Raw genomic sequence first — 13457 nt, 5'->3', positions numbered from 1 at the left:
TACTGTGAGAAAAGAGAGGACCTAAGCAATTTCTTGGTGCAAGGTTGGTAGGTGCTATTTTGTATCACAATGTTTATAGCTGCAAATCTTCATTTACATTTGAAGCATTCCTGCAGCCTCATTTAGCCCGGCAACTATTTTCTCTGGTGGTGGTGCATTTCTGGATGTTGCTGGCGATCTCTTAGATGGAAGGCACTCCTGACACTGGGCCTAAGGTTGCATACCAGAATTTAGGCAAAGAGGTTCTGTGCTGTTGTAGACTAAGAGGTTGCTAGCAGCGCTACAGAAAGCGCATTGTGATTCTTTCTTTTTTTTAGTACTTTGTGCAGCTGTTAGATTACCGAGCACCTGTTAGAGGTGACAGTTACAGATGTTCAATAACCAATGAAAATTAATAGAACATGTGATTCTCTTAGCTTGGAAGTGATTTGGTAAGGTGTGTTTAGAAATGTAATTACATACTGCTGCTGTCTACCATTATCAGTTAACATTCATTAACTCCTCTGAATATTGAAACAAACATTTCTTGTAGCGGTACTAATTTTCTCATATATTTGTAAGGTGATTTCCTGACAGAGTGAACACCTTCTGCCTTCGGAGTTTTTGCCACTGTTTAGCTGTTTTCAGTCTGCCCATTAAGCAAACAAAATAAGTAGAGAGCCATTTGTTTAGTTGCAGTTTCAGCTTTTATTGAATTGTGAAATCTAAAAGTTCCCTATTGCACTCTTAAGTTTCCTCTCACCTTTATGTTAATAACAGTTGTCGCTGTCTGCTCACAGTTATTCCTTCATCTCTTATCGAAGGGTACTTTTTGTATTTACAAGAACTCCTAACAGCTCCCCTCTTTCCCCTCCAAATAAACAAAAATCATCACGAAAGCCCCAAACCAATAAAATTCAGGATGACCCTATAGCTAACTTGCAGGAAGCCCTTCCACTTTCAGTTACAAAATAAGTAACTTCAGGTGATTCATACAATAACAAGTAAGTGAGTTCCCTCATGGGGAAGGAAATAATGTAAATACTCCCTATGTATTCCTCTTTTGCCACAGTCCTTGCAATGAAAGACTAAATTTCTGTCCTGGGTGATTTACATTATAGCATACATCTCTTAAAAGTGGGATAGTGAGAAGATTTGGCAACTTTGGATGGGAAGATCTCTCCAAACCCAGCTTGAGTGTAACAGTGGAGGCTGTTTTCTGTTTTATTTAGTTTGCTCTTCCTTTGTACTCAGGTCTCTTCTACCAGAATCTGTAAGAGGAGATAATTGTGCCTTTTGCCACTACTTTGTGGCCATGTGGCTAGTAATTCTTTCACATCTTGAGGGACACAGATTGGTGGCAGAAAGCAACAAGAATATGTTGAGGGATGTCTCTCTTTCCTGTTTGATAGATGCAGGAATATGCAGGAGCAACACAGTCGATTGATTGATAGCGTGCAACTCATCCATAATGATCTGTCTGATATAGCAGTAAATTATTCTTGAGATTGATGTAGGTCATTGAACAGCACATTGACAGTCCTGTTGTCTATCATCCTGCTCAAAGCAAATCAGGGACAGTAGCTGCTGTGATACTCAAGTCTTCCTTAGGTGCAAGCTGTGTACAGATGTTTCACTTATATAAGTTGTCTTCTTCCTTCATTTTTTTTTCTGTTGGGAAGCTTAGCTTCATTGCTAGCTCATTACAAGTAACATAAAAATGAGATGAGGTATTTTTAGAAGAGAAGGTTGTAGCCTGTTGCACTGATGGTTTCATATTGACAAAAAAAAATTTTTGAAAATCTGGGCTTTTGAACTTCAGCAACAAAACATCTCTATGGAAAAGCTGAAAATTTAATCAATAAATATGAAACATACCTGATTGGTGCATGGAAAATGGTAAAAACAACAGCAACAAACCCAAAGAAGCAAACGAAAAAACCCTACAACAAAAAGCCTTCAAGCTTAAGGCAGAAGGGCTAATCATCCTCAGAAATTTGAAGCTTATGTTAGTCTTTAGGTTGCATAGATTACCGTGGTATTCTCGCCATGGTGCTCTGGTCCGTGTCTTGTTAGCGGTGGTGAAGTTGTCCTCATTTACCTCTTTCAGTTTCTCTTTTCGAGAGGAAAAGTTTGCATTTTCCAGTCTGCCAAGTTGCTCCCACTTGAGAGATGAGGAGGAAGGAGCCACGTTTGCCAAATGTATGCGTTTTACTTTCCAATGTAATTATGAGCGTTAGTGAGGGTAAACATAAAATAGCTGTGTCCTTCTTTAACACCATGGGGTCAGCAGGGAGTATAAGACAGTGTGAGTGCATCACAGTACTCTTCAGCATCGCGGACTGTGTTTACACGACTTGTTAACCTTCTGAAATGGTTTTTGTTTTTATTTTTATTTAACTTAAGAACAACAACAATAATGGTTATCTGGAAGTAATAAGGCCTGCTTCATTTGGCTGCTAAATGAGTCAGCAGAAAACAGCAGCTTTCCTATGCAGGGTTCTAGGACTTGACGTCCTGTCACAGAAGGCATGAAGTTTTTCAGATATTTGGATGTTTTCCACACTAGACTTCGCCCTGCCAGATATTTACTTGAACCTGACATCTTGTCACAAAGGGCATGAAGCCTTTCAGACTACTGGATATCTTCCACACCAGACTCTGGCCTGCCAGATACTTTCTTTTAAATTGAGTCCCTTGCGCGCAGTCATGCAAGAGAGTTATCAGCACCCCAGTCTGGACCCTTCAGAATCAGCAAACATCCATGAATGATGGACTTGAAGAAATTCCCAGGAATTTAGACTTTTGATGCATGGGGAAAAAAAAAGAAGAAAAAGAAAGATTACTTGTTCATAGAAAACCATTCCTTTCTGGGCACCTCTGCATTTTCCTCTGCACTCTTGTTCTTGAAGCTGACCTGCTGAATACAAAATCCTGACAGAGAGATGAGATTGATATAGACTGTTTCAGTACTATTTGACCGCTGATTTGAACATGTGAAGTTCCACTTTTATGTGTAGAACATGTACAAATTAAAAAAGAATCTGTAATTACATATACAAGCTTTATTGAATATTCTGAAATACATGTGGTCGTGATTCCTTGACAAGCTGCGCTATTTCTTTCTCTTAGTAACTGATACCCCTGTTGGCATGACCATGTGAACCACTCATTCAACTACAAACAATTAGGGTTTGCAGTGTATTCCAAGACATGGTAAAGAGCAAGAGCACTTCATTCAGGTAATAAGAACCATCAAGTCTATGTTATTCACTTGCCCAAACCTTCTTAGCATGGTCCATGCAGCTTGCCTTGATTTTCTGGTTTCTTGTCTCAGGTGAAGATACAAGGACAAAAATTCAAGCACAAATAATGGAAAACAAAAACTGATGCAGACAGTTCCTCTAGTCTGTAAAAGTTTGGGATCCTTTTTCTTATTATTTCTTGAACCTGTCAGATATCCCAGGTGATTTATCCGACATGGTAAACCATTCTATCCTCTCTGAGTGCCTGAGACCCCTGAGAAATAAATAATACTTTAGAAATAATAGCATCCTATTCTGTTTTTTTGTTTTATTTTGTTTGTGTGTTTATTTTTTGTTTTGTTTTGTTAGAAAAAAATAGGCTTTTAAGAAGCTTTTTCAAACATCCTGCACACTTGGGCCTGCATGTTGTGCAGTAGCTTACCTGTATTTCTCAGAGTTAAATTCATGTATAAAGAGCTTCTGGACAGTTTAAAGGAGATGTAAAGGATATTGAGAATATGAATAAAGGGTAGATATTCATTGTTATTCTCCTGGACTTTTCTGCTGTCATTGAACATTGTTGTCTGTAAGATAAATTCTCCAAGAGCAGTTGCAGAGAGCAATGTATCTACTTGGAAGTGATTTAAAATTGCTCATCAACTGCTGGATACCTTGTTTGTAGAGTCCCACAGAAATAAATTCTCATGCTGGTCCTTCTCAGCAGTTATGTGCAGTTACAAGATGACTGCTCTGTTGACGTGGCTTCAAGTGACTTTCTGGTGAAGGTAAGATGTAGCTCCTTCCTTGGAACTAGGCCAGGGCTGAGCACTTGGTAAACACTCGGGAAGTAACAGCTTTTACGGCTTTATGGTCCAGAATGCTTGTTTTCGTTTGTGCGTGTGGTGGTTTGTGTTTTGTCTTGTTTTGTTTTTTTAACTTGGCTTTCTACTAACAGCGATGTACCTATTAAAAAGGAAGAGCTATTATAGATTCAAAGCATAATAAAACCTAGAATCTTTCACCCTCTCAAAACAGGATACTTCACAGTGCACAATTTCTCCCTGCAGAGAAAATGAGAGAACAGACACTACATGACAGATTATTCATATTCCTTGGGGTACTGTGATGATAAACATTGTACATGCTGAAGAACTTGTATTACACTAGACTAAGAAGTGGAAATAAAGATGGTCCAATATGTTTCTTTATTCCCAGAATTAGAAGCCCTTTTATTTCTTTTGTATATTAAAATGTTTTCTTATAGCTGAAGACAAGTCTGCAGAGGCTCCTAAATCAGTTACAGACATTCTCAGAATGAGTCCAAGTACTGTTTGAAGACTGCCATGGAATACGGGTGGACACGTTCCTACAAAGCCACAACTTTTCTAAACTAAAACCAGAATATTCTGAAAACTTATTTTGGGAAAGGTGCTCATATATTTATGATTAAAACCCATTTTTGTTTATAGTTTATGTGCAAAAAAAGGTCCATAGATGGTGTGGATGCTATTCTAAAGCTCAGTGTCATTTTTCATCTTGTCTTTAGTTTATCCTGAAATTCGAATATAGACTGTATAAGATGGAGGATGGCGCTAGTTTGGATCCACAGTGATTGAAGATCACTAAAAAAGTTAAACCAACACAATGCCACTGCAAGCAAATGAAATCCTATTTACTCACCTTCTTTCACTGTAAAAGGAGGCTTCTAGGAGCTGCCTTCCTAACGAATGGAGGGAACTGCCAGTGACCATGACTTAGAAGTATAGGCTAGACATTTCTGCCTTTTGAGACCTGCCCCTCAGGAGGGCATCTGGGCCGTGACTGCTTGTCTTCATGTGGGTTGGGGATGAGTATGTCCAGATCAGAGTTTGTAAAGCTGGCTCCAGGCCTCAAGCCTGGCCTGGTTTGCGTGTATTGGAAACAGTGGAGTATGGCAATTACAGGTTTTTCCTACTCCCTTCTGATGTGTTTCTGAAACCAGTTAATTGCATTTGAATGTTTCTATTTCCACTAGTATTAAAAAATAAGAAATGAGAAATTCAGCAAAGCTTGAATTGCTGCTTACTGCAGCTCATGGAAAGATCGCCTTTGATTTGAAGATGTATTAGAGCAACATATCTTGAAAGCATTCTCTCCTTGAGTGCTTACTGGTGCCAGACAGACTTCCCTTAAGATTCAGTTGAAAAGACCAAGGCTAAGTCATATCTGTCTATTCAGTTCTGCAGTATCTTTGGAATAACTGATTCACCTCAGCAGAGATAAGTAGCATTGATAAAACTAGTATTTTTCGACTAGTAAGCCAGTAATTACTTAGGAACCCAGAGTTACTGAAAGTACTGGAAACACATTTTGTTTGTTTTGTAAAGCCAGCAAACACTGCTACCACCTCTGTCTTGCAATCACCTGCAGCATTTAGTAAACATAAACAAATAGTTCGCACGCAATTTTTTTTGTTATCAAACTGCATCCAAACCAGCATGTTTAGAGCTTGCCTTAATTCGAAGGGAGAAAAAATATTTTGTTTAAATAAGGGCTGTCTCTGTTGGTAATATTTTTTTATCTTGTCATTTTCTTGTGAAAATAGCAACTTCGCTTTTATTTGTAAGGCCTGATTCTGTAAAGGTGGACTTCTGTTCCTGGGCTATTTTGTGCACTCCAGGCTTGCACACGGGCATTCTGCACTCCTCAAGTCTGAAGTATTCAGGCCTTGCATTAAAAGCTTAAAATGTTAGTATGTGCCGAGACTCTAAGTGAGTCAGTCTTTGTTTTCTTTATGCTGTGTAAGACCAGCAAAATGGTTACACAGAACCTAGATACAACAGAGAGGATGCAGTTCACGTGAGATTAAGTGTTTCACATTATTAACAAGGCCTGTGTCTTTGACTTTGCAGAAAGGTGTGTCTGCCTGTACCCCAGCGCAGATTGTGCAGTGTAAGAAATGTTCAGCTTTTGTTTGGGAGCTTCCAGTACATGGGCTCAGAACAAGAAAAAACAAACTGCCCTAGAAATACTGTGTAGCTTGTTGGGATCTTTATATTCCATGCACATAGCAAAGCATGCCTTTACAACTTAGATTGCACATGGCCCTTTCACAGTAGTATCTTTGGATTTATTTTTCTTTTAGAGAAGGGGGAGAATGGAGATCTGAACAGGAAATACAAGTATTACTAAATTAAAATCTGTTTGGTACCTTTCATGGCTGTGTGGAAATGGTTAGTATTTCTGCTGAAAAGCAAGGGCAGTATGTTTTGGCTGCCTTGTGCTGTTACTGGAACACATTATTTTGTTACAATTATTTTCCCTATGTACAGTAATTCTGATGATACTTGTGTAGTAGTGATGGTAATGGTGTTATACATTATTCACAGTTGTCATGATTATGATGCCATAGTTATAAATTTTGTAGGAAAAAGTAAATAAGATTTTTTTAATGTCTTTTTGTAAAAAATAAGGAAGTTGCTATCATTTAAATATGACAGAATTTATAATCTTACACCTTAAGGGATGTACAAAAGAGATTCTCTGTAATAATGTGAAAGTACCCAAAGTAGATCAGACATGGAGAAGCTACATTAACATTTTTGTAAATGTCTCTTGGCTTTTGTGGCTCTTATACCCCATAGTGCTAGTGTTTTACAGTCCTTCCATTGTCCATTACTGCAAACACGTCCAGATGAATTCAGCGTTTAATGTTAAAAATCTTATAACATGCCAGTTTGATTTGTAGCCCTTCATATCATGGAATGCTAATTAAAATCATATTTTTGCATATGTCATGCCTTTCATGTACATATGCAAATACAGTCTATTGCCTTTCAGCTATTAGTAATTAACTTTATGAAGGACAGCTGTAATACATAATTAACAAAAATGTTTGCAAGCCCTTTTCACACTGAAAGTTGCAGCAGTAAAAATTTTGCTTATCGAGAGAACCATTTTAGTTTGAAGCTTCAGTCTGATATCTAAATTGTTTGAAGCAGTCACATGGCATAATTAAATTGATGTTATGGTCTTATCACCAGAAGAATGGTACTTGATATGCTCCTATCAGTTTCATTATGTATGTCACCAAAATTAAAGTAAATTAGCTGTATTTTGTTTGGTAGATATATAATGCCAGGTAGTATACAATTTGTTGATGCTGTTGATGCTTTGAACAATGTCTTGCCAGTTTGAACAATCTGCTTCTTCAAAGCGTATTCATGAACATGTGCTTCATCTTTTCTATCCTTTTTTTCACAAGGCTATAAAATAACTAAGGCTATTAACTTCTTTCCATGTATATCTCTTTAAATAATTAATACAGTGAAGTTTGACCAGACATAAGCAGTGATTAAAGCATCTAATCTTGCTGTATTTTTGTGTTTCTCATTAAAAACAATGGAACTACTTGTATGAAGAAGAGTTGCATGATGGGCCTATTAGGGTTAAATAAATTAAAAGTGTAACTAATACTGTATTCGTTTATAACATGAGAAAATGTTATTTAGGTAAAATAGGCTATATTATCAGTATATTATCTGAGATGTTCTAATTTGCAGAGGGAAGCAGAAACACGTTTTCCATTCTTTGACCAGCAATGTGTGGTTGTGGTTACTTGTTTATAAGACAATTAGCCAAGTGACTGCAGTCTGAAGAAAACATTGAAAATATGGAGTTGCAGATTTAAGTCATAACCTAGCAGGGGTTTTTAAGGTCCACCTTTCATAAAATATGCTCAAGTGCATGCTCAAAACAGAAAAATACCGTTTTTTTTTTTTTTTTTTTTAAAAGTGTTAATGAAGAAAAGTAATCTTCCTGGGTTTTCTGTTTGGTAGGGTGGCGTTTGTGATGAAGAAGCATTTGAACACTCATTTACTGGGCAAGCATGGAGTCGGCACACCCAAAGAAAGGTAAGCTACTTTAAAGTTCTTTCTCGTTTTATATTGTAGAGTCTATATGTAGTTGATTAGACCCTTTCCTCACAAGTTCGTCACACTTAAATCACTGGGTGACCCAAGAGTAGAGTTTTAAATTAACACACCATATACACCTTATGTTTAACTAAGCATCTATTTAGATGGTGCTTATATTTTTAACGAGATTTCCTCTACAAAGTGCTTAACCAGAATTTTGCTAACACATAGTTATTTGGAGAGTTTTGAGATAGTCTATTTCACCTAAAATATAGAATGATGCATTGAAAGAACAATTACAATTTTATCAAAGCAGATATCATATTAAAGTTTATGCTGGTTATCTTTTATCATAGCACAACAATTACGAAAAATGTTTTACTCTGGTGGCTTGTTTTGTTACTGGAAGCATTCAATACCAATATGTTCTTTTACAAGGGGGTACTTACTGTATTATCATCATCAATACAACATAGAGATAACTTGCATTACCCTAGTGAATATGTGCTCAATAAAGGATACATACAATAGATTTCCAAGTATAGTATCTTAGCCTGAGAGGCATATTTTTAGCGATCATCATCTTGAAATGAATTCCTAAACAAGCAGGATGCTATAAACTAAACCGGTTGTAGCTTGCTTTTGTTTGTGTGTTTCTTCAGGAAAGCCTTCTGGCTGTTTCCATTTTCCCCATTTCTTTCCATGTTCCTCAAAGGCTTTGTGGCTGGCTTGCTAGTGTGGTGCGAAGAGGAGTAGGAGAGGGGTTCCTTTCTGAGGTGACAGCTTCACAGTCCTTGTAGCCCTGGCTGCCTGAGGAGCAGAGAACCCAGTTAAGGCCTGCAGCCTCCCTGCTGTGTCCGCTAGCACAGGCTGTTGCAGCTTTACCCCAAAGCCAGCATAGACAAGTAATATTGGAGAGACTTCATACTCTCTTCTGAAATTTCTTCATCCATCTTTTGAATATTTCTTAACTACAATACCTTTTCAGATGGCACTTCAGCTTAACATAGTGCAATGTCAAATGCTAATGGCAGAGCTACAACAACAATGTAATTTTCTAATAGCAGTCCCTTGCTGGTAATGGTTGATATTTAAGCCACATGGTCTAGTGCAGAAAATACGAAATCACTGTTGCTTTCCTTTCCACTTTTCCCTTCCTATTATCAGAGCATTTGATGCCTTTTAATGGCTTTAGGAACCAAATAAATCCTTCTTCAGTATGTTAAACCATCACTTTGGGTATAAACATATTATAAATTAAGTTACAAAGTTTTCTTACCTGTTTGAAACATTAATGCCTTGTTTATAATTTTGCAAGCTTGCTATTTTTTAATTTCTCTAGGACAATATAATCAGTTTATTCTTTATGTTTTGAATTTGATTCTGCCCTCTGATACAGTGCATATTATAGCAAATACTAATAGAAGCTAGCTAAATAGGCTGTGACAATTAAATTAATAATGCATTTTATTTGCAAGTGTTTAGTCTTCATGGTTTGACTGATATATGCAAAGATGGTAATTTATTAAAAGTAAATTCATGTAATTGTACTACAGAATTTGATGAACCAAAAAAAGTTGTCAGCATGACTATCATCAAAAACTGAAAATTGAAATAAGTTCAAAAGGGTGCTTGAAAAAAATAGTTATAACCCATACACCCTGAGATTGGTCCCTTTTAACAAACTTCTCAGGAAGGAATTTCTGCTGATAAACATTGAGATAGTTCTGAAAGGAAGAGGAAAAATGCATTTACAATTTAGTGTGCAGTACTGAAGTAGTGCACCTTGTTCTCTTTGGTTTTGCAATACCCGTAACTATTGCATTTTTGTATGCAGAAAAGGGAGGTGTTACAGAGGCTGTGGAAATGTTTGCATTTGCAGATACAGGAACCAAATATAATTCATAATAAGATTGCTACTGAAATATCTTTTGTTTTGAGTTTTAACTTTATGGGCTTTTTTAAGGGGAAAGTACTGTGAAAAGTGTAATTTGCAGATCGGCAAAGTTAAAAAACATAGCCTTGTAGTGAAATGTCTGCATGTTTCAGCCACAAAAACCCTACCTAGTCCATTATGATCATTACCATTTAATACCTAACTCAAAAGTGGAATGTTTTAACACAGAAATTCCTCTAAGGTATTTTTTCCTGTTATTGGAACTGTGATACTGATTTATTGTCAACTTGAATGTGTTTCAAAACTGGCATGTTATCTGTTAAGTCCAAGGCCAGTACATATTTGGTACTTCAGTGTCAGTAATCTTCATGGGACCTATAACTATATCTTATTGGCAGGATAAATCTTAGCTGCACCTTTATTGTGTCTAGGAGACAATGTGGTTGAGGACAAGGTGAATGCATCAGTAGGGTTAATGGTTCTGGGTTCTAATTTCTGTTACATCATTATGTTACTTAGGTGTAAATTGTGGTAAAACACAGAACAGAGATGTTTCACTATTGAGTATAAGATACACACACACACACACACACACACACATGTAAAAGTACTAGCAAGAAAATAAAAATAAAATCATTCATCAGCACGACTGTATTTTACCACTGGTTGAGCACAATTCTGAGTTTAAATGTATTTTTAATATAAAAACTAAGTATTCTTTAGAGATATTTTCTTATCTGATACATCTGTTATAACTATTTTTCATATAAGCTTACCACAGAAAGGCCTTTACTGACACTTGTTTAATTACCTCACCTTCCTTATGAATTTTAAATAATGAGTTGCCTCTGAAATAACTTTTTGCATATGAGTAATCCCATTGAGTCAAATAGGATCATTCACATATATAAAATTACTTGGAATGCAAACACTTGCTGAACTGGAATCAGCATTACAAAACATTTTCTGTTAAATTCATTAATCATATGTTTAAGATTTTGTAAGGCTCTTCATTTTGTTTCATGTACTTTAAAAATGGGATCAGTGTTACAGTGCTGGTAACATCATATGAAGAACATGATTTTCAAATGATCTTGATTGGAAAAGCTGTGTAACAATTTCAACTCAAGAGCAGCACCTATAAGTAAATACCTATTACTGTGTAACCGCAGCTTAAATGTATTTGAGATGCTCTTTTAAACAATGTTGGAAGATAGCATACTGCTAAGATTTGTGTATTTTTTTTACTCAACTGTTTTGAAGTAAAGGAATTTCCTAGGTGTCTGTTTTTCAATGTGCTTGCATACGCCCGCATGAATTTTGGAATATCAGATGCTACTAATGTGTGGTATAAATATCATAAAATATACAAGACTCCATGGTATGTCATTGGAAGGCATTGTTGAGATCAGAAAGAAAAATAGCCAGGAGAAATGAATGGGGGTTTGATGTTCTGCGTACTCTTTAGAAAAGCATTTTGATTGCAGTGTCCTATTTCCATTTTGAATGTACAACTTAAAGTTAATCAAGTCTATCAGTCTGACCCTCTTCTATTTAACTGAACTGTGAATCTTTTTCTTGAAACAGTTTTCTTGGAGAGAAATTTCTGTTAGTAACTGTTTGATACACCAGTTTTGGTAATACTACCTTGTACCTGCAAAGTAAAAAGCTCCAGCTGAAGTTACAGCTGATTTTGGGAGAACAAGTGGCAAAAGTCGGTGATGTGTTATGCATGTGTATGCATGCAGTCATCTGTAATGACTTACTCCTCTTTTGAAGGAATGAGGTCTGTCTCACAGGAAGGTCTCCAGTTAGAGATGTTAGTAGTACATATGAATACACAGAGGAGAGGCTACCTGTAACTACCAGGGGTAATGTGCTGAGTCTTGCCTTCAGGCTTTGTCATCACCTTTTACTGCTTCTTGCAAATAATTGTGAGGTTTTCAACCGAAGCCTAACATTACTAGTTTAACTGGATAGGAATGAAAAACTTAATTCTAGTTTAACTGGATAGGAATGAAAAACTTAATTGATTGTTTCCTGCTTTTGGCTGAAAAAGAATCTTGGAAAGTTACAGAATCATTTTTTGGAAAAGCTCTAAGGAAAGAAATGTACCTTTTCCTTGAAGTATTCAGTAGTCAGAAGCTTGTGATGAGAGGAGGGGAGTGCTAAGGACTCAACATTTTAGCATTGGTTACGAGCTAAAATTTTACCCAAGATCGATGTTAAGCCTTCAGTATTTTGGAGGCTTACTTGACCTTTGAAAGCAGTGAGTTCAGTTCTTGGCTGGTGCTGTACTGTTTCAGAATGTGAGTATAGGTACAGGCTCTACAGTTGCTTCCTGCCTGAGTGTTCTTTTCTGTCAGTGGTTAACCCAAGGAACACGAGGAGGGCATTAGGGGTTACCTGAGTTTCCTCAGGTAAAAGAAGTAGAGGACGTGCTGAAAATACACAGCTAGCTTTTCTCTTGGCTTGTTGTCTGTACACACATCATATGTGTTAGCTTTGCTACAAAGAAATGAAAAGAGTAGGCAGCCATTTATACTTTTGAAGACTGTTTTCACAAAGACAAGTGATTAATTCAGCATCTTATCAGAAAGAAAAATAATAGCTGAAGGACTGTAAAAAATGAAGCTCTTTTACTACTAGTCATTATTTGTTCTTCCTATCAATGCCTGGCAATCTTATAGTTTAGTTCAGAAGGAGGTGCAATCTGAAATAAGTTTATTTTAGTTGTCAGCTATGTGAGATGTTTTGGAAATTTCTGCAGTCAGCAACAACCTTCCTGTTGGGAAGGCATAGCTGCAATGGATAGAAGATAGAGGGAGTGCTTAATGGGATGCACACTGCCCACAGTGAGCACCTTTGTCTAATTTTAAGCATTGCAGCAGATATAAATGTTGATCTCGTTGTATTCATAAACATCCAAGTACTGTCTGGAGCCTAGATGATTAGTTTCATTAGCAAGTGTATGCTAACGTTGTCCATGAATCTGTGGAAGACAGTATGGGTAGCTGCTGGAAGCTGCAGGGTTTTTTTTCACAACAGTGTGTTTCCAAGGAAAACATAGTTCTTAGCTGCATGCCGTCAGCCAAAAAGTAGTAAGCCACAAACTGATCCCTCCTCTGTTGCAGTTAGCTGAAAGTAACTTGTTCCAGCCATATGTCCCAGCTTGCCTCTTCCACTGTGCAAGTCAACCATGCAGGCCAAGAGGGTAAGGATTAGGATAGCAGTATATCTCTAAACATATTTTACCTGCACAGGACTGGAAGCAAGAAACCTCTCCAAGCAGTTACGCAGAATATGTTACACTACTTTGAATTTGTACAGTGATGTACTTTGTGGCATTTATGGATGTAAAATGTTCCATGTTCCGGGTGGTATCGTGACTCTTAGCTTTGATCAGTCTATAAATTACAACACAAATATAAACTGAGTACA

The 13457-nt window shown here is 36.9% G+C and overlaps 1 protein-coding gene across 2 annotated transcripts in view; it reads left to right on the top strand.

Annotated features, from left to right (window-relative positions):
- The window catches only part of ZNF407 (zinc finger protein 407), a 334504-nt gene that overhangs the window by 121386 nt on the left and 199661 nt on the right, over positions 1-13457 (top strand). For both annotated transcript variants that reach the window (XM_065667878.1, XM_065667877.1), the window contains exon 4: positions 8042-8116. In XM_065667878.1, the coding sequence (XP_065523950.1) occupies positions 8042-8116 (75 nt within the window). The remainder of the gene's footprint in view (positions 1-8041; positions 8117-13457) is intronic.

Source organism: Lathamus discolor, chromosome 2 (genome assembly GCF_037157495.1).
Source record: "Lathamus discolor isolate bLatDis1 chromosome 2, bLatDis1.hap1, whole genome shotgun sequence".
In the NCBI taxonomy this organism is placed as follows: Eukaryota; Metazoa; Chordata; class Aves; order Psittaciformes; family Psittacidae; genus Lathamus; species Lathamus discolor.
The sequence above is the reverse complement of the archived record's forward strand: the minus strand, read 5'-3'. Positions and strand labels throughout refer to the sequence as shown.